The sequence below is a fragment of the Populus nigra genome, chromosome 13, assembly GCF_951802175.1.
Source record: "Populus nigra chromosome 13, ddPopNigr1.1, whole genome shotgun sequence".
Classification (NCBI taxonomy): domain Eukaryota; kingdom Viridiplantae; phylum Streptophyta; class Magnoliopsida; order Malpighiales; family Salicaceae; genus Populus; species Populus nigra.
Genome location: NC_084864.1, coordinates 2660846 through 2687527, shown reverse-complemented (window position 1 = coordinate 2687527; position 26682 = coordinate 2660846). Strand labels below are relative to the sequence as shown.

The following is a 26682-nucleotide window of genomic DNA, read 5'->3' as shown; positions in this document are numbered from 1 at the left end:
TATAATATTTCTTGCTATAATCTGCTTATGAAACTCTTTGGTCAGTGTCAAAAACCTTCCAAATTTAATTTTGAATTTACTATCACAAAAAATAATTTGTAGTATGATTGTGAATACCAGGTTAAACCTAAGGGAAAGTTTACTAGGTCTTCCTACAAGATGTTGAAATCAAAAAGTATGGGAGGAATTGCATAAAAAAATTAAATAAGCAAAATTCTAAAAATAAATTGATATATCGTTAACTCAGTTCAAAGGTCTGTACATTTATTTCTATAAATCTATTGATCATAGAAGTAAAATAAATATCCTTTCAATTAAAGCAAATAATTTTAATATCCTTTAAAGTTAAAAGTAATCAAGGATATTATCAGTAAATTAATTAGACAAAGTTTTTTAATCAATTTCTTACCATTCTTTCAATTTAATATTGAAAAGTAAGGACTCAAAAGTAGATATCAATGGAAGTCTTACTAATACCCAAGAGGTAGAGTATCAAAAGTGTTTGAGTATAAAAGAATACATAAAAATATTACATTTCTAAGATTTGAGATCAAATCATAAATATAAAAATGAGATGGATCTACCTAGTCAATCCCAAACATGTCCTAAAATTTCTAAACAAAAAAATTGATCAACTCTTACTGTTTGGTTAACCAGTCAACCGAATCTACCAACTGGTCAATCGAACTAGCCAGACAAACTGATCGATCAAAATTCACCAACTGATTGACTAAAGTCAAACAAGCCAACTGGTCGACTAGTTAATCACAATTCTAGATTCTCAATCCACTAGTCTCCCAACAATGGTAGATCCCAAATTCTAACTTAAAACCTAACATAATCATCTAATAACAACTAACCTATAACACTTCAAAACCATAAACCTTATCAAAACAAAAATCAAAGCTAATTACCACAATTACACATTAAAGCATAAATTTACCTTAAGCACTTAGTTTCTCCAATCCTTTTCCCTTTCCTTTATCTCTTTCTCTTCTTTCTTTTTATTCTTCCATCTCTCTCTCTCTCTCTCTCTCTCTCTCTCTCTAATTTTAGATTCTTTGTTTTCTTTAACCCATCCTATTTATAGCTATTAATAGGTTGTGCAATTACCTTAATGCCCCTCATGTCTTTATACTTAAAAAATCTAATCCTTAAAGGGTATTGTTGTCATTTCCTATTAAATTTCTCTTTTATTTCAAAATATTACAACTATGTTAAGTTTGAAAGTAATGTGAGGCATATTGTTTTTATAGAAATATTTTTTTAATTAAAAATTTATTAAAATAATATTTTTTTATGTTTTTAACATGAAAACATTACAATTATTGAAAAATATCTAAAAATATTAATTTAATATTTTTTAGAAAAAATTTTAAAAGTGAATTGAACAGTAAAAATAAACATATTCTCAAACTTGCCAATCTATAAAATTTATCAAAGAACGAAGATTTAATTAATAGAGCATATATAAAATTAGATCATATATACAAATATATTTTTATTCTTATAAAATATCACGACCTCTCTACAAACACCTCAAATAGAAAACTTCAAATATAAACTTCAACAATAAAATATCTTAATTCATATATAATTTTTTAATATATAAATTATAATTAATAGCTTATAATAATATGAACAACCTTTAATAATGAAACTCTAAATAATGATACCATTATTTATAACCGATTGATCATCTTCAAATCATACATTTTCTTGCACCAAAACAACATGCTATTTTTATTAGAAAATTGACTTTCTTGCTCTTAAAATCTATATGCTTGAAAAACAAATATTTATAAAAAAGAATGAGTTCTGTAACAGGAATAAAAATATATGTAAATTTTGTACTTATCACTCTCATATAAAAGCATAAGTCAAACTTGTATGTATATGTGTGTATTACTCATTGATGTATTACCTCGTGTATATATATATATTGAACATTATTTACTTACTGAGTTATTGAACTCACTCACTCATATGATACTTATCATTTTCGGGCTTATAACTTTGTTAATAAGTTGTTTTTGTTGATTTACAAAACCTATTCTTTTGTTGTAATTAACATTATTTCATTATGTCTACTTAGAGTTCACAATTATGGAATTTGTTATAACTTTTGTATTAAGATGTTGATTTATATTATGAGCTTAAGTTTATGTTATCATTGTTGCGTTTAACTCTAATTAAGTTAATAAGAAGAAAACGTTTGTATGTATATTTAGGTTCATATAAGTAAAGAACTTGAAGGGGACCTTGTCTATATACCATAATGAATTTGGAAATTAGGTTATGACAATAGTTATCTCATCTGGACTATGTGGTTGTCATGTCCCGATCTAGTCGGTTTTTGGGATGTGACAATGGTTATGTCATTTGCACTGTATTAATTTGAAACTTAACATAAAAGTTTGTTTTTGATTTCTAGCGTTCTAAAAAAATATAGTGTGAAAAATATTTAGAAAAATGGCACGGTTTAGAGAGTCACAACATCTATGATTCACAAGTTGTAAGTATCATCTACGACTCTTTTAAATTGCAATTTGAAAGAAACAGGATTAGATTAGGAGAGAGGAGAAAGAAAAAAAGAAAAGAAATAAATAAAAAGATCTCGGAGGCACACCAAAACTCTAATGATAACACAACCAATATTGTTGAAAAGATCGCGACGAAACAAATCTAACAACACTAAGGAAGGTCACTGACGGTGACCGGAGTGGGACACGCGAGCAGCCTAAAGGTAAATAAGCCCCAACACCTTTAGACGACTTATGTGACCCACTTCGTTCACCATTTTTTACATTCTTTGATGTCATTGGATTCGTCTTGTCGAGATTTTTTCAACGATACTGGTGGTATCGTCATCGGAGCTTCGATGTGCCTCTATGGTCTCTTTATTTTTATTTTTTTATTATTTTCTCTATTCACAAATTAGAAGGAGGAGAGGGGAGAGAGAGAAAACAATGAAAGAAAAAAAAATGACCTCGGAGGCAAACTAAAGCTCCGATGACGATACCACCGGTACCGTTGGAAAGATCTCGACGAGACGAGTTCAATAAGATCAAAAAATGTTATAAACGGTGAATGGAGTTGGCCACACGAGTCGTCTAAAGGTGTCAGGCTCATTTATTTTTGGGCTGCTCATGTGACCTACTTTGATCGCCATTGATGATTTTTTTTTAGTATCGTTGAATTCGTTTTATCAAGATCTTTTTAAAAATACCGATGATATTATTATCGGAGTTTAATGTGCCTCTAGAGTTTTTTTTTTCTCTTTTTATTTCTCTCTTCTCTTCTTATTAAATCATATGTCTTTTGCAAATGACACTTGAAGCTGGCAAATCATATATATGATTTATGAAGCTATAATTCATGTTATTTTTAAAAATGTTTTTTGCACTGTATTATTATTATTATTATTATAGCATGCTAGAGTACAAAAATACTTCTAGCATAGTTATCTTCTTTGGACTGCGTGGCTGTTGCGTTGCGGTCTGGTCAGTTTTCGTGACGTGACAAAGGTCATGTCATTCGCCCCATCCAGAGTGCCTCATTTTCTGTGGAGTGGTGGAAAATGTAGCTGAAAAGTCAATTGACGATGCCCTGTGGAGCCTCAAACCGTATTCTGCTGACGTCACAATACAACGATCTGAAAGGGCATGTAATTCAATAGGAAAGGTGCTTTTGGAGATTTATTCCTTCTTGCTTTTGACAATTCTTCTCGGATGGACATAAACTTGCGGCAGGGATTCAACATTATTGACAGTAATAACGATCCAAGAAGAAAAGAATTTGCAGTAATATCTTGGAGAGAGATTTGGAGAAAATAATGGAGCGGAACCAGAACATAAAGCAGTTCAAAGGCCAAACAAGACTGCCAAAGTTTGCCATCCCTGATCGTTATGACCTTCACCTCAAACCTGATCTTTCAGTCTGTACCTTTTCTGGCACCATATGTATTAACCTTAGAATCATTGAACCCACTAAGTTCGTTGTCTTAAATGCTCTTGAACTCAATATCCATGGAGTCTTGTTCACTGACTCTCAGAACCAAGTAAATAATCCTTGCTTGATCATAGTATCTGATGATGTTCTTTAGATTAATTTGGCATCAGGCTTTCTTGATACCATTTTGTTTCTTGATATATATTGCAGCAGCAGTTTAGTCCATGTGATATTGTTTTGGATGATGATGATGATGAGATACTTATGCTGGTCTTTGAAGAAGCACTTAATGCTGGCGATGGAATCCTAAGGATTGACTTTTCTGGGATTCTTAATGAGCATTTGAGAGGGTTCTACAGATGGTACGTACTCTTTTTCTCTCTGTCCTGTCTTGGATGAACTTAATTATAAATAAGTGAACCTGTGCTGTAAATGATTTTCACCGAGAAGCTAGAAGAAGAGAACTGAAGCCTCCACTACACAAATATGCATCAAGATAATTGGACCTTAACTCCTCTATGCTTGTCAACAGTATGCAAGAAAGAAAAGAACACCCTTTTCTGCTAGCTCCAGATAGCTTCATTGCCAAGAAGGAAGTAGTCGCTTCAGTTGAGAACTAAAACAATTATTTTGTCACTGGCTCTGAGTTCCCAAAATATGGGAAATAAAATTAGTGGAATCACAACTTGTCAATTCTATGTACTTTATCTTTTGCAGAAAAAGCAAAGAGTATAAAAGGATTATAAGTATATACTACGGTATCTGAAACTTCTTTCCAACAAAACCAAAAAAGAGAAGAAGAAGAAGAAGAAGAAGAGGATTTCTATTTACTGTACATTTCTCTGTTTGATATTTGATCTTAATAGTACTTACATGGATGGAGAAGAGAAGAAGAATATGGCAGTTACTCAGTTTGAAGCAGTGGACGCAAGGAGGTGTTTTCCATGCTGGGATGAACCTGCGCTCAAGGTATTAAAATTTTATGCTGCATGCATTTTTCGGAACAAGCCTGTTGAATTCACATGCAGATTTATTATTATTGTGTAATGGTAATTTTGTGCATTAATCTTTCTTCTGTGCTGCACATCTGATGACTGAATTTCGTTGATCTGTTATTACTGATCTTGCTGAGCAGGCAACGTTCAAAATAACCATAGATTTGCCGTTGGAGTTGGTAGCTTTGTCTAATATGCCAATCATCGATGAAAAGCTTACTGGGAATGTCAAGACTGTTTATTTCGAGGAGTCTCCTCTCATGTCAACTTATTTGGTGGCTGTTGTTATTGGGTTATTCGACTATGTTGAAGACACGACAGCTGATGGTGTGTATGCACATCCGAGGCCATGTTCTGTTGTGTTAGAAAATCGCATTGTTTTATTTTCACAAATACTATGAATGTTACAACCTTGTATGTCTCTGAATGGGTCATGCATGCAGGGGTCAAGGTTCGTGTGTACTGTCCTTTGGGTCAGGCCAACAAAGGGAAATATGCTCTAAGTATTGCTGTCAAGGCACTTGATTTATTTGCTGAGTAAGTGATTTGCATTCTGTTAATGGTTGTGAGAAATTCTTTTTGTTCGTGTGATTGTATGAGTGAAAGAAATAACACACACAGGGCATCGATGTTTTTCTGGAGAACAGTAATCAAAATAGATACTTGTTAAATTGATATGCTAACCTGGCGATGGAGTTTTTTCAGGTACTTCTCGATGCCCTACCCGCTTCCTAAGCTGGATATGGTTGCTGTCCCTGAATTTTCTGGTGGAGCAATGGAGAATTATGGTCTGATAATTTATCGTGAAAATGAGTTACTATATGATGATCTGCAGTCTACAGCTGCTAGAAAGCAGATAGTAAGTAATGCAGCGAAATTGCTTTTAGCTTTATTACTGCTGTTTGAAAATTCAACTTGCTTTCAGCATCATCTTCTCTCCGGAGATTTATGATGCATCCAGGATACAATTTTCCTGCAACCATACTTTCATTGCTTCTAAGGAAATGGGAGGTTAACCATGCTTCCATTGCTCCTCCTCGTAAATTGCGATCTGTAAGGTGGAAGAAAGAGTTATTCTTAGTCTTTTATGTGTTCCTTTCTAAGAGAATTCTTTTTCTTCGCTGTAGATGACAATTGTTGTAATGCATGAAGTGGCCCATCATTGGTTTGGCAATCTAGTTACTATGGAATGGTGGACTCATTTATGGCTAAATGAGGGTTTTGCAACATGGGTAATTGAGTCTTTGAGATCTTTACCTTCCTCTTTTCTACAATTTTTTATCTTCGTGACCACACCTGACCTGATTTCATATTTCCAGATTAGTTACATGGCAACAGATGGCTTGTTTCCTGAGTGGAAAATATGGACTCAGTTTCTTCAGCAAACAACTGGTGGCTTGCGTGTCGATGCTCTAGAAGGATCACATCCAATTGAGGTAGTGGGCAATTCATGGTTTTGAAAGAATTTGCTGTTGTTCATGTATGCTAGTTCAACAAATTAACTTATTGTTAATCCAGTATATCTGTCATGGCCTGAACTTTGAGTCCCTGGAACAGCAATGCAGGAGAGGTGCTATGGGATACTTCACTTGCGCCAAGTCTCATAACCTACATATCATAAAACAAATATATATAAATTTTCACAACTTTCAAATATGGGTGTTACAGTATCAATAAATTAGTTTATCCTTTCTGGTATATGCATAAGCCATATAAAAGGTCGTGACAATGTACTGTTTCAAGTACAACTACACCACCCAAATAAGTTGTGTTCTTTAAAAGTCTTACTTTTCAGGTGGAGGTACACCAAGCTCGTTCAGTGAATGAAATCTTCGATGCTATCAGCTATAAGAAGGGATCAGCTGTTATCAGGATGTTGCAGGGCTATCTTGGGGATGACATATTGCAGGTGAGAGGTTATTTGCTAGTTTAGAGTCAATTCTCTATTTCTAGGGAGGATCATTTCAGCCAAATAAGATATATCCTATAATGTTCTTAAGCAATGCATGAATGAGTATAATGTGGATATGTCATTCGATACTGGGAGCTTGTTTTGTTATGATTGCATTTCGTGCAGAGATTCGTTTAAGACCAGTCAGAGACTGCTTTTCGTTCGCAGTCTTCTCTCTGTAGAACGTATTGTAAGTCTGCTATGATGCATTAGGAGTCAAAATCGTTTTTTCCTAGATCAGCTTTGTCTCACTATTTTATTGCGGTAGCTATTGGAAACTCCTTAAGTATGATGCCAGCTCCTTCGATCATGGCCACGAATGGGATAAAATTACCTGCAACTGGTTCTGAAATTCCACGCTTTCCTGTAATATATAGATACTAAGATCACAAATATACTCAATAATAAGGTTATAGTTCCCTGAGGGGTCATGGTAATCTAACAGTTGTGCTGGGTGGTAGGCTTGTCATTGTGAAGTTCTTACTTTTGTAGAAACTTTGAACGAGTACGGGGGAGTCAAGGGATTGGTATTTGATTGCGTTTCGGAATGTTATTGTTCTTCTGTAAATTAGAAAGCAACTTCCTATAGTTTACATGCTTAACCATTTGACTTCATTTTCAAACTAGAAAGCCCTGAGCTCATACATGGAAAAATACGCTTGGAAAAATGCCAAGACAGAAGATTTATGGAGCGTTCTTTCAGCAGAATCTGGTATTCAAGTGAACAAAATGATGGATAGCTGGACAAAGCAAAAAGGATATCCAGTCATTTCCGTAAAATCTGAAGACCACTTCTTAGAATTTGAACAGGTAACTTTTCGGTTAATAAGAAAGCACGAATTGGTTGCAGGGTTTTCCTTTTCACCAATAACTGTGGGGTTAGGACTCACTTTTTTTTTCCAAAATCTCTTGGAGGTGATCTCATATAAGTGAGGATATCTAATCCTGATTCGGTGCTTGCAGTCACAATTCCTGTCATCTGGTTTGCATGGTGAGGGGAAATGGATTGTTCCAATAACTTTGTTCCTTGGCTCTTACAACAGACGCAAGAATTTCCTGTTAGAGTCAAAATTTGAAAAGGTGGATGTATCTGAGCTCTTTTCATCTTCTGATGGGTATTCTGGCTCATTCAATGAAGCTAACGAGGAGAAATGTTCTGAGTTTGTATGGGTCAAAGTTAACGTTGAGCAGAGTGGTTTCTATAGAGTAAAATATGAAGATAAACTTGCAGCTCAACTGAGGAAAGCAGTAGAGAAAAATTGCTTGTTGGCATCAGATAAATTTGGTATGTATGGATTGTCGCTATTAAGCTCTAACTGCTGCATTAGATGATTATCTATCGATTGTTGCTCATCACAGTGTGGAAACACACACTTTCCTCATACGTGGATTCCTTTCCTACATACTATCATTACATTCGAAACAAACGAATCAGTTTCTTTTCCTTGCTAGCAATACTGTAGTTGGTGCAATTGATGAATCCCTATAACTTGAGCTGGGTGGCCCTAGGCGTACTTGTTGGCAAGTATACAACACGAAATTTTACTGAAGTCCAAGTCTTTTTCACATCATAAACTAAAAATTAAGTAGAATGACATCTATTTTAACACATTTTCAGGGGTTCTGGATGATGCATTTGCTCTTTGCCAGGCTTGTGAAATATCAATATCATCTTTGCTTTCTTTGATGGATGTATACAGAAAAGAGCTGGATTATGCTGTATTGTCGAAACTCATTGATGTAAGTTTACTGTGTGATTTGATTAATAGTTTAAGTTTCTTATGTTTGCTCGGATACCAGTGGCCATCTAACTCCCAAATAATTCACAAAACAGGTATGCTATAGTGTCGTTGAGATCTCGATAGACGCCATCCCAGATGCAGTGAATGAGTTGAAAACGTTTTTCATCAACCTCCTCCTATTTTCTGCTGAGTAAGTATTATTATTATTATGTAGTTGAAAATGTTTAATGAAAACCTTTTGGCTTTTCCAAAACTTGCAATTTTTCAAGGGTCAGCTTGAACTCTTTCACCCTTATGATTTCTTTTTCAGTCTTCTTGTAACCTTGTTTATAATAACATGCTTTGTTCATTACAAAGTTGTGTCATATATTGGACTAGGTTTCTTTCTGTGATATTTAAAAAGCCACATGTGTTCATTATGTCTTGCAGGAAATTAGGATGGGAATCGGTTCCAGGTGAGATCCACTTAAATACAATGTTAAGAGGAGATGTATACAAGGCCTTGGCTACCTTTGGGCATGATAAAACTCACAGTGAAGCAATGCAGCGGTTTGAATCGTTGTTAAAAGACAGTGCCACACCTCTTCTTTCAGCTGATATAAGAAAGGTAAAACATAACTCCAAGTAGGACAATTTCTCATTCTTATGTGAACCTCTTCAAATGTGATAGCAGAGCATCCGGTTTCATTGCAGGCTACGTACATTGCTATAATGAGGAATGCTAGCACCACAAATAGAAATGGTTTTGAGTCCTTGTTGAAGATTTTGAGAGAAGCCGATACAGTTCATGAGAAGGAACGTGTTTTGGGTAAGATTTGGTAGCATTAAAGTTAAAATGGCGTGTTTGTTTTTCAGGAAAAAAAAAAAAAGATACATTACATGTCATATTTTTGACATTGCAGGATGTATAGCTTCATGTCCAGACTCGGAGATAGTTCTAGAAGTTCTGAACCTGTTGGTTTCTGATGAGGTATCCCACTTTCGCTTAGCAAATATAAATAACGACATCCATTTTCTTACTGGTTTTAGTTCAGGTCACTGATTTTGTCTTCATATATTTTCAGGTTCGGGATCAGGATATCATCTATGGACTGCGTGGAATTAGCTTAGAGGGCCGCGAAATAGCATGGAGATGGTTGAAGGTATGCAGGAAATGTTTAATTACTCGGGAAAGCATTATCAGTAGGTGTTATGAAGATACTAATATCCTGCATAATTCTGCTGTGGCATGCATTTGGTCTTTGATGCAGGACAACTGGGACCTAATCTTGAACAAATATGGTGATGGACTTCTAATCACCCATTTCATTAGAGATATCATCACACCAGTAAGTATTTTTTTTAATCAACCATATTTGGATGCAATTCATCATAGCTAATTCTTGGAAATCAGCCCAAAATCTTTCTTGAAGACAATGCTTGAATGCTTGTATGCCTAGTACTTGAACATACAGAGGGATAGCTTCTTTTGTAGTGCCTGCATATCATCCCCAGCTATCAAGTTATGGATAAAATTCTCTAGCAACACCTCCTCTTGGTCCCTGCATACAATGATATCATCCCCAGTTATCAAGTTATGGGTCAAATTCCCCACTAACATTACGAAAACAACTAGGTGATTCGGACATAAGCATGCAGAGAAGGCAATTGAATCTGAAATTTTTACGTCTAAAAACTGCATCTTTTCTTTCAGACACATGGCTGGTTGGTGACAATGTCATCCTTAAACTAATCCATGATGTGAAAAACATTTCTTGAAGTAGGGATAGGTTTTTGGTTAGTCAAATTGCAAGATTTATAGGACTAATCAATCATTGGTCTGATTAAATTAGTCTGGCAGTTCTGCAGCAATGAAAAGGCTGATGAAGTGACAGAATTTTTTGCTGCTCGGGCAACTCCAGGGATTGCTACGAATTTGAAGCAAAGCATAGAGCAAGTAAGAATCAAGGCAAGGTGGGTTCAAAGCATAAAGCAAGAAAGTTCCCTTGAAGAAGTAATCTCACGACTAGCTTGCTAAGCATGATACCTCGTACAACTTTTGATTGTGTTTTGGTAACGTGGTGCGGATGTTTTTATAAAAGTGTGTTTTTATTATATATATATATATATATATATATATATATATATATATCAAATTTGATGTATTTTTCAATAATCTTGATATTAATATATTTAAAATTATCCAATATTAACAATTTGATGTTATTTTAGAAAGCAGGCTTGACACACAATCCGAGATCCCATAGTATGTTTTTGCATGTCAGTGCAATAATTATAAATTTTGTGCAGCTGGTTTTTCATAAATTTATCATTTAAAAATCTCACTGGCCAACTTTAGGTATGTTTTTTTAATGTTGGTGCAAAAACAATTTAATTTTGTGAAAAGTTTTTTATAATTTTATGCTTTAAAAAGCCCACACAACTTTAAACAACTTTAAGGGTCTAAATGTATATTTTTTTGCATGTTGATATGAAAACAATAAGAAAAATTTTGTTCTTCCAAAAAAATATATGCCAACTTTAGGTCATTTTAGAGCCTATAAACATGGTTTTTGCATATTGGAGTCCAAACCATAATTTTTTTGGAATTTGGATTTTTTTATAATTTTATGCTTTCAAAAGCCCACTGTCAATTTTAGAAACACTTTAAGGCTTAAGGCATGTCTGTATGAAAAACATAAGTTTTGTTAAAAAAAATATTTCATAATTTTTTGTTTTGGAAAGCCTACCAACCAATTTTAGATATATTTTGGGTTTCAAAGTATGTTTTAGCATGCCGGTATGAAACCATAACTTTTGTTGAAATTAGTTCTTCATAATTTTGTGCCCTAAAGTCCATCGACAACCTTTAGGCATCTTTTGGAGACTCAATGTATGTTTTTGCATGTCGATGTGAAAACAATAAGTTTTTTAAAATTGAGTTTTTGTAATTTTATACTTTAAAAATGTGAAACCCTTATAATTTAAATGTACAGATGCGTAAACATAAGACTAAAAGTAGTAAGATCTTGATGAGTGATGAAAACCAAGATAAGAAATAATAGACAAATAATGATTATAAAAATAATTGTGATGTATAATAGAGGAGATGACCTCTATAAAATGAAATTTAATTTAGAATTCATAACGACTAAGAAAATGATAACATGTTTTGATGGATAAAATAATAAAAAAATAATAATCAACTGTTTATAAAATATAAGTGAGGTAATAAAGAATAAATTATAAGAAAGGATAGTGCAATGAAAAGGCACGACTAAAGGTGCAAGCACCGATTAAAAATCAGTGACGTCACCTTGAAATGATAATAAGCCTGATAAATAAATAAAGGTGGAAATTTCAAATGAATATATTCCAAAATAATAAAATGACTCTAAAGGTTTAGAAGGATAATTGATATAATTTATATAAAGAAGAACAAGAAAATTTGGATTGTTGACGAAAAGTCATGAACTGGCCGATTTTACGTTAAAGAGAAAAGCTCTCAATCCAATCGTCAGATCGGGATAACATTTTGCATGAAGTCTATTAATATGTTGTCCTACCTTGGTTTAAGATCTCAGCTCAATCAGAGTTTGGTTAGGACTAGCGATTTAAGCAGAAAAACCAGATATTTTATGTGAAAAATAAAATAAAATACATAAAGGCATAAATGAGGGACAAAATTTTATTAATTGAAAATTTTCCTTTAAAACAGCAAAGAGGCTGGCTAGTCCAAAAACAAAAAGAGAAACAATAGAGCAATTTCAGCTAGAGAGAGAGAAGTGTAGAATTTGAAGGAGCCAACCCATAGAAGGCAGTATGCTCTGGTGGTCATATCTGGCATCAACCGTTGGATCATTCTTATTTTTGGATTTATTGTTCTTCTCACATGCCTCTATTATTGACTTGAGGGATTTGAAATTTCAATTTTTGTTTGACAGAACTCATTATCGGAAATATCCTAGAAAACAAAAGGAAACACACGTTGCAGGGCAGTTTCGGTCGCCGATCGAGTCCTCTCACTTCCACCGTTTGATCATGTGTATTTTTTGATATGATATGTGCTTGGATATTGTATTCATTCTGGACAGTGGAGATTGGAAACACGCTCCTACTGGCTAGGTGTTGTTCATGTTGAACAATAGCTCGTCAATTTTCAAGTTAGATCGGTTTTATTTTAGACAAAAACAAAATACATGAATAAGAAGACAATTTTACCTAAAATATATATATTCTTTCTTTAAAATTTAAATCATGGATTTTCACAAATATCAATTTTAATTTTCATAAAATCAAATAAAAAAATACTTTTAAAAAAGCCTAAGGATAATACACTCGCTAGTACTAATCCATTTCCGATAAGTTTAGAGTTCTTCATTTGAAGAATATCATCTTATTTTTACGATTAGTAACAAAAAATTAAAACTTCATAATATAAATAAATATAACACACCTTTTTTTTCTTCAAAAATATGATTAGATGTGATCATGAGTATATTCAAGATGAGAGGAAACTAAGTTTAATACCAAGTGATGTAAAATTAATTTAACCAGTTCCACAACCAGTCATATTATTACATAATACTATATCGAAAGAATTAATATAGAAAATCATTGACATTAATAAATATTGAAAGGAAATATGTGCCCTAATCCACGAGCACAGCCAAGCAAATATTTTATAGGTCATCACCCCTTTTCAAATAAAAATCGTAATTACCCTTAAACATTGGTCCTTCAACAACATATTTAACCAGAGCACCATGACATTCTTTACCAGAGCACCATGACATTCTTTACCAGATCCCGTGACTTCACTACAAGTGTCGTAGTCTAGGTTGTTTTCATCTCCAAATATGTAATTGAAGACAGCCTTTTGATATCGTATTTGCTCAATTTTTTAAAAATCCTGGCAAAATCTCTGTAGAACTTTCTGGTGATGCAGCTATATTTTCATCATCAATATATTCAGATGCGATTGATTCATCGTCATTCTCGATGGCAAGGATAGGAGAGACTATTAACGTTATTCCTAAGAACAAAAACATCGTGAATGAAATGTTGTTAGACCTTGCCATTGCGATCTTTTTAGATAATTTGATGCTAAAAAATTATTATGATGGTGAAGCATATACTTGTACATGTATATATACATGTATGGCTTAGATGATAAAAGGGGAGCAATGTGATAGTTATATATGAATTAATATTCATTTAATGCCGATCTTAATATGGGGTATACAAGCAAGTTTAAAATTAATAAATAAAGGCAAGGATTATGTCTCTAATGTTTAACTTATATATTATTTATTATAGTTCTATTTAAATTGTCTTATTAATTTCCTCAAATGTTGTATTTGGCATGATATAAATATTTTCTTCTTAACTCTAAATTAAAACTTATAATAATGACAATAAATGTTTCTAGCACAAAGACAAGAAAATATATATTATTTCATTGCTCTTATTAAAAAAAAATAACTTGATCATCGAAAATCAAACGAATCTTGCGAATCACATTTAAGAAAAACAAATATTGATTTCCCTTTAATAGAACTAGTTTATGCAAAGTGCATATATACAAATTACAGCTTATATGGTCAAAGCAGTTTTTGTTTTTTTTTTTTTATATTAGCACCGCGTATCCAAACCAAGGCCTGACTAATTCTAGGGGTGCACATGTCCTCAACAAGGAGTTTCCTATAAGTGAACCACAGTTAATTCATGTGTATATATGAGTGTTTACATATATTAGTTGATTTCTTAAAATCAACATTTTGTATAAAAATCTTGTTATCAAATAAGAATTAGTTTATTTATCGTTCATTAATTTTTTTAGATGCAAATAGTGGCTTTAGAACTACTTTGAATGATGTTTTTCAGCCTAATTGATGTTTTTCAGCCTAATCCATGTATTTCCTTACTAGATATCCTTTCTAGTTTGGAGTGATGATGGAGCTCTTAGCTTTTCTTGATGAATCATCAACTTTCAATATCAAATAGACTACTTACTATGAAAAATGAAAAAAAAATGATGGGGTAATAATTTTCTTATCTCCAAAAACTTGTAATATCAACCCATAAATTTGGATGTATGACTTTAATCTAATATTTATAATTCTAAATATCTATTTAACCATGCATGTTTATAGTTGAAATCGAATCCTTTACTTGATTTACATTATATGATGTTCTTATGTAAGATATAGTTTATATGATGATATTATCTAATAATTGAATTATGCATTGTTATTTTGTGAACTTGAATTGTATGATGTTATTGAATAAGATGATTTGTGTTCATGATGATGAGTTTGATTGGGTTGTGAAATAAAATTGAAAGTGTAATATGATTTTGTCGATAACTTGAGACTTCTTGATACAAGGAAGACTCCGTTAAAATTTTAGTTGAAATTTTAGTGGAACTTGTAAATAAATAAAAATTTACACTGAAAAGTTCAAATGTATCTCAAAAACAGATGTAGAAAATTAGGATTGTTACAAAAAAAAAACCCTAACTAACTTTAGACAACTTTTAGGGCTTCAAGATATGTTTTTGCATGAACCATAATTTTTGTGGAATTGAGTTTTCCATAATCGTTTTCTTTAACACCCCCCCTCCTCAATGTGTTTTGAATAACATATTGAAAACCATAAGTTTTGTAAATTGAGGTTTTTGTTTTTTGTAATTTCTATCAGTCAACTTTATGAACCTTTCAGGGGTCTCAAGATATGTTTTTGCATCTTGATGTGACAAGCAATAAGTTTTGTTGAATTTATTTTGTTTATTTTGTGCTTTGAAAAGTATACTAGCCAACTTTAGATATCTTTTGAGATCTTAATGTATGTGAAAACAATAAATTTTGTGGAATTGAGTTTTTTATAATTTTGTGCTTTAAAAAAAAAGTACCTCCATCTTTAGGTCATTTTAGGGACTACAAGCTTTTTTCTTGCATATCATAATGAAAACCATAAATTTTATGGAATTAAATTTATTTTTTTTGCCAACTTTTAGAGCCTTTTAAGGTTTCAAAGTATGTTTTGTGTGTATGAGTCAGAGTGTGAAAACAGTAATTTTAGTTGAAATTGTTTTTTTAATAATTTTATGACTTTAGATGCATTTTGTGGTTTCAAGCTATGTTTCACATGCTGATATAAAAACCATAATTTTTATTAAAATTTTTTTTTTATAATTTTATGGCAATCTTTTGACTAGTTTTAGATAATTTTTAGAGCCTTATGATATGTTTATACAAGACAACGCAAAAACTAAAAGTTTTGTAAAATCAGATTTTTTATACTTTTTTTTCTTTAAAAAACCCACCGAACAACTTTAAACATGTTTTGGGGCCTAATATAGTTTTTTGCATGCTCATCGAAAACCATATCTTCTGTAATTGGAAAATATATTTAATAATAAAAAAGGAAAGGAATTAAGAATATTTTAGAGATTTTTTTATTAATTTATCAATAAAACCTTAACAGAGGTGTATATCAAAAACAAAAATAGAAAAGCATGGATTTTTTTTTATAGCATAATTGTCTCTTTTTTTTTTTTTTTTGCGTGAGGTTAGGGGCTTATTTTCCTATTTAACCTTTTAAAAGTTACAAGATATATAACAAGTTTTATACCTAATGATTAATCCGTCCACTACCTGTGTGTTAAATGCTTAATAAAAATAATAATAATTAGCAATTAGACATTATAAGATTTCTGATCGGTAAACTATAATTAGTCCTCATGTTTTTGGTAGTTTTTAAGTTAGTCCTTGCGGTTTTGAAAATTATACATTAGTCCTTGACTAAAGTTGACTATAATTATTTTAAAATTTATAAATTACCCTTTTTAAATGTGTTTTAATTATGTAAACAATAGAAAAAATTATTGTAAAATAAGGTGATCATGAAATGTTATTATTTTAAAACAATGTTGTTGATAAAAAAAAAAAGAAACATGTTTTCATAAAACTAAATAACATGAATAAGAAAAGAGAGTTTTAATTAAAGAAAAGTTATTTTATTGTTTTTGAATAATGTAATTGTTTTTTTTTTATTCAAAAAACTATGTTGCTACTAATAATAAAATGTTTAATAACATGTTTTAGTCAAAAACAAAATACATGAATAAGAAGATAATTTTACCTAAAAATTTATATTCTTTCTTTAAAATTTAAATCATGGATTTTCACAAATATCAATTTTAATTTTCATAAAATCAAATAAAAAAATATTTTTAAAAAGCCCAAGGATATTACACTTGCTAGTACCAATCCATTTACTATAAGTTTAAAGTTCTTCATTTGAAGAATATCAGCAACAATAAATTAAAACTCCATGATAGAAATAAATATAAAACACCTTTTTTTTTTCACAAAAACATGATTAGATGTGATCATGAGTATATATTAAAGGTGAGAGGCAACTAAGTTTAATACCAAGTGATCTAAAATTAATTTAACCAATATCACAACCACACATATTATTACATAATATTGTATTCAAACAATCAATGTAGTAAATCATTGAAATTGATAATTATCAAAAAGGAAATATATGCCCTAGCCCATGAACACAGTTAAGCAAATATTATATAGGTCATCGCCCCTTTTCAAATAAAAATCATAATTGGCCTTAAACATTGACCCATCAGCAACATATTTAACTAGAGCATTGTGGCATTCTTTACCAAATCCCGTGACTTCACTACAAGTATCGTAGTCCAAGTTGTTTTCATCCTCAAATATGTAATTGAAGACTGTCTCCAGCAGCTTTTGATATTGTATTTGCACAATTTTTCAAAAATCCTGGCAAAATCTCCGTAGAATTTTCTGGTGATGCAGCTATATTTTCGTCATCAATATATTCAATTGCGATTGATTCATCGTCATTCTCAATAGCAAGGATAGGAGAGACTATTAACGTTATTTCTAAGAACAGAAGCACCGTGAATAAAAAGTTGATAGACTTTGCCATTGTGATATTTTTAGATAATTTGATACTAAAAATTTATTTTGAAGGTGAAGTATAAATATACATGTACATGTATATATACATGTATTGCTTAGTTGATAAAAAGGGTGCAATATGACTGTTATTTATGAATTAATATTCATTTAATGTTGATCTTAATATAGGATATACAAGCAAATTTAAAATTAATAAATAAGAGCAAGGATTATGTCTCTAATGTTTAACTTATATATTATTTATTATAGTTCTATTTAAACTGCCTTATTAATTTCCTCAAATGTTGTGTTTGGCATGATATAAATATTTTCTTCTTAAATTTAAATTAAAACTTATGATAATGAAAATAAATATGTTTCTAGCACAAAGACGAGAGAATTTATATTATTTCATTGCTCTTATTAAAATAAATAACTTATATATATACAAATTACAAATATTGATTTCTCTTTAACAAAAGTAGTTTATGCAAAGTGCATATATACAAATTACAACTTTATAGCCAAAGCAGTTTTTTTTTTTTTGGATTAGCACCAAGTATTCGGGCCAAGGTTCAACTAATTCTGGGGGTGCATAGGTTCTCGACAAGGAGTTTCTTGCAAGTGAACCACAATAAATTCATGGGTATATATGAGTGTTTATGCATATTAGTTGATTTTCTAAAATTAACATTTTGTATAAAAGTCTTGTTATTAAATAAGAATTAGTCAATTTATTGTTTATTATTTTTTCTTATTTCTAGATCGAACAAGTGGTTTCAGAGCTACTTTGAGTGGTGTTTTTCAGCCTGATCCATGTATTTCCTTGCTAAATATCCTTTCTAGTTTGGAGTGATGATGAAGCTCTTAGCTTGCTTTTCTTGATAAATAATCAACTTTTAAAATCAAATAGACTACTTGCTATGAAAAATAAATCAAAATGTTGGGGTAATAATTTCATTATATGAACATTCCACTTGTAAAATAAGGTGATCTTGATATGTATTTATTTAAAAACAATATTGTTGATAAAAAAAAACATGTTTTCATAAAACTAAATAACATGAATAAGAAAAGAGAGTTTTAATTAAAGAATTTTTTTGTTTTGTTTTGAATAATGTTAATTGTTTTTAGTTTTTATTGAAAAATGATGTTGCTAGTAATAATAACATGTTTTAGTAAAAAACAAATACTTGAATAAGAAGATAATTTTACCTAAAAAAGTATTTGTTTTGTTTAAAATTTAAATCATGGATTTTCCCGAATACCTATTTTGCTTTTCATAAAATCAAATAAAAATATATTTAAAAAAAAACCATTTTCTATAAGTTTAGAGTTCTTTATTTGAAGAATATTATATTGTTTTTACGGTCACAACAATAAATTAAAACTTCATGATAGAAATAAATATAAAACACCTTTTTCTTCTTTTGTTTTCATAAATATGATTAGATGTGATCATGAGTATATATTAAAGGTGAGAGGCAATTAAGTTCAATACCCAGTGATATAAAATTAGTTTAGTACCATAACAGTCATATTATTACATAATACTAAATTGAAACAATTAACATAGAAAATCTTTGATTTTGATAAATATCAAAAGGAAATATGTGCCCTAACCCATGAACACAGACAAGCAAATATTATATAGGTCTTCACCCCTTTTCAAATAAAAATCATATTTGGCTTTAAACATTGGCCCTTCAGCAACATATTTTACTAGAGCACCGTGACATTTTTTACCGGATCCCGTGACTTCACTACAAGTGTTGTAGTTTAGGTTATTTTCATCCTCAAATATGTAAATTGAAGACTTTGTCTCTAGCAACCTTTGATATTTTTACGAGCACAACAATAAATTAAAACTTCATGATAGAAATAAATATGAAACCATGAGTATATTCTTTGTTTTTCATAAATATGATTAGATGTGATCATGAGTTTATTCAAGGTGAGAGGAAACTAAGTTTAATACCAAGTGATGTAAAATTAATTTAATCAGTACGACAACCAGTCATATTATTACATTATACTATATCGAAAGAATCAATATAGAAAATCATTGACATTGATAAATATCGAAATGAAATATGTGCCCTAATATTCCACAAACACAGCCAAGCAAATATTATATAGGTCATCGCCCCTTTTCAAATAAAAATTGTAATTAGCCTTAAACGTTGGTCCTTCAGCAACATGTTTAACTAAAGCATCGTGACATTCTTTACCATATCACGTGACTTCACTACAAGTATCGCAGTCCAGGCTCTTTTCATCCCCAAATATGTAATCGAAAACTTTGTCTCCAATAGACTTTGAAATCGTATTTGCACAATTTTTTAAAAATCCTGGCAAAATCTCCATAGAACTTTCTGGTGATGTAGCTATATTTTCATCATCAATATATTCAACTGCGATTGATTCATCATCATTCTCAATAGCAAGGATATGAGAAACTATTAACATTACTCCCAAGAACAGAAGCACTGTGAATAAAAAGTTGTTAGACCTTGCCATTACGATCGTTTTAGATAATTTGATGCTAAAAAATTATTTTGATGGTGAAGCATATACTTGTACATGTATATATACATTTATGGCTTAGTTGATAAAAGGGGAGCAATGTAACCGTTATATATGAATTAATATTTATTTAATGTCGATCTTAATATAGGGTATACAAGCAAGTTTAAAATTAATAAATCAGGGCAAGGATTATCTCTCTAATGTTTAACTTATATATTATTTATTATAGTTCTATTTAAACTGTCTTATTAATTTTCATTTGACATGATATAAATATTTTCTTCTTAACTCTAAATTAAAACTTATAACAATGACAATAAATATGTTTCTAGAAGGCAAGAGAATTTATATTATTTCATTGCTCTTATTAAAACAAAAATTACTTGGTCATTGAAAATCAAATGAATCTTGCAAATCACATTTAAGAAAAACAAATGTTGATTTCTCTTTAATAGAACTAGTTTATGCAAAGTGCATATATACAAATTACAACTTATATAGCCAAAGCAATTTTTTTTTTTTGGATTAGCACCAAGTATCCGGGCCTAATTATGGAGGTGCACAGGTCCTCAACAAGGAGTTTCTTGCAAGTGAACCACGGTAAATTCATCGGTATATATGAGTGTTTATACATATTAGTTGATTTTCTAGAATCACCATTTTGTATAAAAGTCATCTTATTAAATAAAAATTAGTCAATTTATCATTCTTTTTTTTTATTTCTAGATCGAACAAGTGGTTTTAGAGCTATTTTGAGTAATGTTTTTCAACGTGATCTATGTATTTCCTTGCTAGATATCCTTTCTAGTTTGGAGTTATGATAACCTCTTAGCTTTTTTTGACAAATCATCAACTTTCAAAATCAAATAGAATAACTTGTAAAATAAAGTGATGATGATATGTATTTATTTGAAAACAATATTGTTGATAACAAAAAAAAAACATGTTTTCATATAACAAAATAACATGAATAAGAAAAGAGAGTTTTAATTAAGGAAAATGTTTTTTTGAAAAATGTTAATTGTTTTTAGTTTTTATTCAAAAAATTATGTTGCTAGTAATAATAACATGCTTTAGTATATAAAAAAAATACTTGAATAAGAAGATAATTTTACCTAAAAAATATTTTTTTTTTCTTTAAGATTTAAATCATGGATTTTCACGAATACCTATTTTGACTTTCATAAAATCAAATAAAAATATATTTTTTAAAAAAAGATATTTTCTATAAGTTTAGAATTCTTTATTTGAAGAATATCATAGTATTTTTACGAGCACAACAATAAATTAAAACTTCATGATAAAAATAAATATAAAACCATGAGTATATTCTTTGTTTTTCATAAATATAATTATATGTGATCATGAGTATATTCAAAGTAACCAGTCATATTATTACATTATACTATATCGAAAGAATCAATATAGAAAATCATTGACATTGATAAATATCGAAAGGAAATATGTGCCCTAATATTCAACGAACACAGCCAAGCAAATATTATATAGGTCATCGCCCCTTTTCAAATAAAAATCGTAATTAGCCTTAAACGTTGGTCCTTCAGCAACATATTTAACCAGAGTATCATGACATTCTTTACCGGATCCCGTGACTTCACTACAAGTATCGTAGTCCAGGCTCTTTTCATCTCCAAATATGTAATCGAAGATTTTGTCTCCAATAGACTTTGAAATTGTATTTGCACAATTTTTCAAAAAACCTGGCAAAATCTTCGTGGAACTTTCTGGTGATGCAGCTAGATTTTCGTTGTCAATATATTCAGCTTTGGTTGATTCATCTTCATTTTCGATGGCAAGGATAGGAGAGGCTATTAATGTTATTCCCAAGAACAGAAGCACCGTAAAAGAAACGTTGTTAGACCTTGCCATTGCGATCTTTTTAGATAATTTGGGGCTAAAATTCTATTTTGATGGTGAAGCATATACTCCTACATCTATATATACATATATGGCTTAGATGATAAAACAGGTGCAATATAACAGTTATTTGTGAATTAATGTTTAATTAATGTCGATCTTAATATAAGATATACAAATAAGTTTAAAATTAATAAATAAGGACAAGGATTAAGTCTCTAATGTTTAACTTATATATTATTTATTGTAGTTGTATTTAAACGGTCTTATTAAATTCCTTAAATGTTGTATTTTGCTTGGTATAAATATTCTCTTCTTAACTCTAAATTAATTAAAACTTATAATAATGACAATAAATATGTTTCTAGCACAAAGGCAAGAGAATATATATTTGAATTATTTCATTGCTCTTAATTAAAAATAAACAACGACATGGTCATCAAAAATCAAATGAATCCTGCGGATCAAATTTTTAAAAAATAAAAATTAATTTCTCTTTAACAGAATTAGTTTTTACAAGTGCATATATACAAATTACAACATATATAACTAAAACAAGTTTTTTATCAGCACCAGGTATCCGGGTCAAGACCCAACTAATCCTGAGAGTGCACAGGTCCTCGATAAGAAGTTTCCTGCAAATGAACCACGGGTAATTCATGCACTTTGCCCAAAGGTGATGGCCTCCTGGAATTGTTTGCACCAAGCATTGTTTTCATCTAGCAAGAGTCAAACCTGGAATCTTGAACAGAACGCATTACTAAGTTCCAGCTCTTCTCCTCTATGCTATGGAATAGCTTTGATCGGTAGCATGCCTGGAGTCTGAGCATTGACAGCTTGCCTACATTAAATTGGTTAAAAAGGCTTCTTTTTTTAGGTTCATATGACAAGCCTTAGCAGGTTTCATGGCAGCTTCCTCCATCAAAATTAATTTTAATGGAGACTTTCTTGGTGATAAACACAGTGGCAGTACAGGTTTGGTAGGTAATGGTGGTATTTTTTATGTTTCTTGTCATAAAGAAAATGACAACACATTGTATATTACATAAAAAGTCGTAAATTCAAATGTTACCCAAGTAATTTCTTGAATTTCTAAAACATTTTCAATGGGAAGAATATGGTTAAAATGTACTTTTGTTCCCTTTCCTTTATCTCTTTCTCTTCTTTCTTTTTATTCTTCCATCTCTCTCTCTCTCTCTCTCTCTCTCTCTCATTTAGATTCTTTTTTTTTTCTTTAACCCATTCTATTTATACTTATCAATAGGTTGTGCAATTACCTTAATGCCCCTCATGTCTTTATACTTAAAATCTAATCCTTAAAGGGTATTGTTGTCATTTCCTATTAAATTTCTCTTTTATTTCAAAATATTACAACTATGTTAAGTTTGAAAGTAATGTGAGGCATACTGTTTTTATAGAAATATTTTTTTAATTAAAAATTTATTAAAATAATATTTTTTTTTTATGTTTTTAACATTAACACATTAAAATTATTGAAAAATATCTAAAAATATTAATTTAATATTTTTTAGAAAAAATTTTAAAAGCGAATTGAATAGTAAAAACATACATATTCTCAAACTTGCCAATCTATAAAATTTATCAAAGAACGAAGATTTAATTAATAGAGCATATATAAAATTAGATCATATATACAAATATATTTTTATTCTTATAAAATATCACGACCTCTCTACAAACACCTCAAATAGAAAAACTTCAAATATAAACTTCATCAATAAAATATCTTAATTTATATATAATTTTTTAATATATAAATTATAATTAATAGCTTATAATAATATGAACAACCTTTAATAATGAAACTCTAAATAATGATACCATTATTTATAACCGATTGATCATCTTCAAATCATACATTTTCTTGCACCAAAACAACATGCTATTTTTATTAGAAAATTGACTCTCTTGCTCTTAAAATCTATATGCTTGAAAAAAAAATATTTACAGAAAAGAATGAGTTTTGTAATAGGAATAAAAATATATGTATATTTTGTACTTATCACTCATATAAAAGCATAAGTCAAACTTGTATGTATATGTGTATATTACTCATTGATGTATTACCTCGTATATATATATTGAATATTATTTACTTACAGAGTTATTGAACTCACTCACTCATTACTTATTATTTTCAGACTTGTAACTTTGTTAATAAGTTGTTTTTGTTGATTTACAAAACCTATTTTTTTGTTGTAATTAACATTATTTCATCATGTCTAGTTAGAGCTCACAATTATGGAATTTGTTATAACTTTTATATTAAGATGTTGATTTATATTATGAGCTTAAGTTTATGTTATCACTGTTGCGTTTAACTCTAATTAAGTTAATAAAAAGAAAACGTTTGTATGTATATTTAGGTTCATATAAGTAAAGAACTTGAAAGGGATCTTGTCTATATATCATAATGGATTTAGAAATCAGGTTGTGACAATAGTTATCTCATTTGGACTATGTGGTTGTCACGTCCCGATCTAGTCGGTTTTTGGGATGTGACAATGGTTATGTCATTTGCCCCGCATTAATTTCAAACTTAACATAAAAGTTTTTTTTTTTTGGTTTCTAGTGTTCTAAAAAAATATAGTGCGAAAAATATTTAGAGACACAGTTTAGAGAGTCACAGATGGCATCTACGATTCACAAGTCATAAATATCATCTGCGACTCTTTTAAATTGCAATTTGAAAGAAACAGGATTCGATTAGGAGAGAGGAGAGAGAAATAAATAAAAAGACCTTGGAGGCATAACAAAAATCAAATGATAACACAACCAGTATTGTTGAAAAGATCGCAACGAAACAAATCTAACAACATCAAGGAAGGTCACTAATGGTGACCAGAGTGGGACACACGAGCAGCATAAAGGTAAATAAGCCCCGACACCTTTGGACTACTTATGTGACCCCTTCGTTCACCATTTTTTTCATTCTTTGATATCGTTGGATTCGTCTTGTCGAGATTTTTTCAACGGTACTGGTGGTATCGTCATCGGAGCTTCAATGTGCCTCCATGGTCTCTTTATTTTTATTTTTTTTTTATTTTCTCTATTCATAAATTAGAAGGAGGAGAGGGGAGAGAGAAAACAATGAAAGAAAAAAACAATGACCTCGGAGGCAAACTAATGACGATACCACCGGTACTGTTGGAAAGATTTCGACGAGACGAGTTCAACAACATCAAAAAATGTTATAAACAGTGAATGGAGTTGGCCACACGAGTCGTCTAAAGGTGTCAGGCTCATTTCTTTTCGGGCTGCTCATGTGACCTACTTTGATCGCCATTGATGATTTTTTTTTAGTATCGTTGAATTCGTTTCATCAAGATCTTTTTAAAAATACCGATGATGTTATTATCAAAGTTTAATGTGCCTCTAAAGTTTTTCTCTCTCTTCTTATTTCTCTCTCTTCCCTTCTTATTAAATCATATGTCTTTTGCAAATGACACTTGAAGCTGGCAAATCATATATATGATTTATGAAGCTATAATCCATGTTATTTTTAAAAATATTTTTTGCACTGTATTATTATTATTATTATAATAGCATGCTAGAGTACAAAAATACTTCTAGGCCCCGTTTGTTTGCAGGAAAGTAGTTTCCTTTTGGAAAGTGAATTCCAGGAAAGTATTTTCCGATATTTGGTAGTGTAATGGAAAATAAGTTGGAAAACACTTTCCAGTGTTTGGTTATGTTATGGAAAATGAGCTGGAAAATAACTTATTAATGTTTTATTTTTTCAAGTTTATTAAAATAATGAGGAACAAATCTTACAAATTAAAAAGTTGAATGAGAATGAAATTGAAAAAAAAATATAATTTCATAAATTATCTCAAATAAAATAAATAATAATCAAAATAATAGAGATCAAATCTAAAAAATTAAAAAAAATGAAAGGTGAAGAAATTAAAATAATAATAATTAACATTTCATAAATTATTTCAAATAAAATAAGTAAAAATCAAAAGAATGAGGATCAAATTTGATAGATAAAAAATTTCAATAAAAAAATGATAAGAAAAAAACAAATAGCAATTATAAAAATAAGGACCAAAATTAATATAAAAATTAAATTTTAAGAGATGAAATTGAAAAATAAATATTCAAAACAAATTATATATAGCAATCAAAAGTTTGAGGATCAAATTTGATATAATTAGCAAATAATAATATTTCTAAATTTTTCACAACTTCCGGAAAGTGTTTTCCGCCCAAATTTTTCAGGAAAACACTTTCCTGAAAACCAAGCCAAGTTTTCCTTTGACTGGAAAATGTTTTCCATTGACCAACTTTTCCAATAGCAAACAAACACAAGAAAGTTTGGAAAGTGGTTTCCCGGAAACCACTTTCCGGAAAACAAACACAGCCAAAAGGGAAAACACTTTTCTATAAATCAAACCAAATTTTTCTTTGACTGGAAAGTGTTTTCCGTTGACCGAAAAGTGTTTCCGTTGACCAGAAAGTGTTTTTTGTTGACCGGAAAGTGTTTTCCATTTACCAACTTTTCTAATGGTAAACAAACACAGGAAAGTTTAGAAAATAATTTCCTAAAAAATAAATTCTAGAAAACAAACATGACCTCATACTTCTAGCATAGTTATCTTCTTTGGACTGCGTGGCTGTTGCGTTGCGGTCTGGTCAGTTTTCGTGACGTGACAAACGTCATGTCATTCGCCCCCTCCAGAGTG

General features: G+C 30.4%; 1 protein-coding gene across 3 annotated transcripts; it reads left to right on the top strand.

Moving 5' to 3' along the window:
- The first annotated feature begins 3681 nt into the window (after positions 1-3681).
- LOC133671585 (aminopeptidase M1-like) lies at positions 3682-10733 on the top strand. 3 transcript variants are annotated; one of them, XM_062092376.1, is made up of 19 exons: positions 3682-4060; positions 4162-4313; positions 4818-4920; positions 5087-5273; positions 5390-5483; positions 5652-5805; positions 6074-6178; positions 6266-6382; positions 6742-6855; positions 7525-7707; positions 7861-8182; positions 8516-8637; positions 8732-8829; positions 9069-9246; positions 9333-9447; positions 9542-9609; positions 9704-9781; positions 9890-9967; positions 10472-10733. In XM_062092376.1, exons 1-19 carry the CDS (start codon positions 3836-3838, stop codon positions 10508-10510), a joined length of 2532 nt encoding a protein of 843 aa, XP_061948360.1. In that variant the 5' UTR covers positions 3682-3835; the 3' UTR covers positions 10511-10733. The 3 variants fall into 3 exon arrangements, with proteins under 3 accessions (XP_061948360.1, XP_061948359.1, XP_061948358.1); XM_062092375.1 differs by having other exon boundaries at positions 3685-4060; positions 4165-4313; positions 10480-10733; XM_062092374.1 differs by having other exon boundaries at positions 3685-4060; positions 10480-10733.
- Positions 10734-26682: the final 15949 nt, after the last annotated feature.

Coding starts and splice junctions, on each gene's coding strand:
- LOC133671585 (XM_062092374.1), top strand. CDS start 3,836: ATGGAGCGGAACCAGAACATAAAGCAGTTCAAAGGCCAAACAAGACTG. Junction 9,610..9,703: donor ACCTGTTGGTTTCTGATGAG/GTATCCCACTTT, acceptor ATATATTTTCAG/GTTCGGGATCAGGATATCAT. Junction 9,782..9,889: donor TAGCATGGAGATGGTTGAAG/GTATGCAGGAAA, acceptor TCTTTGATGCAG/GACAACTGGGACCTAATCTT.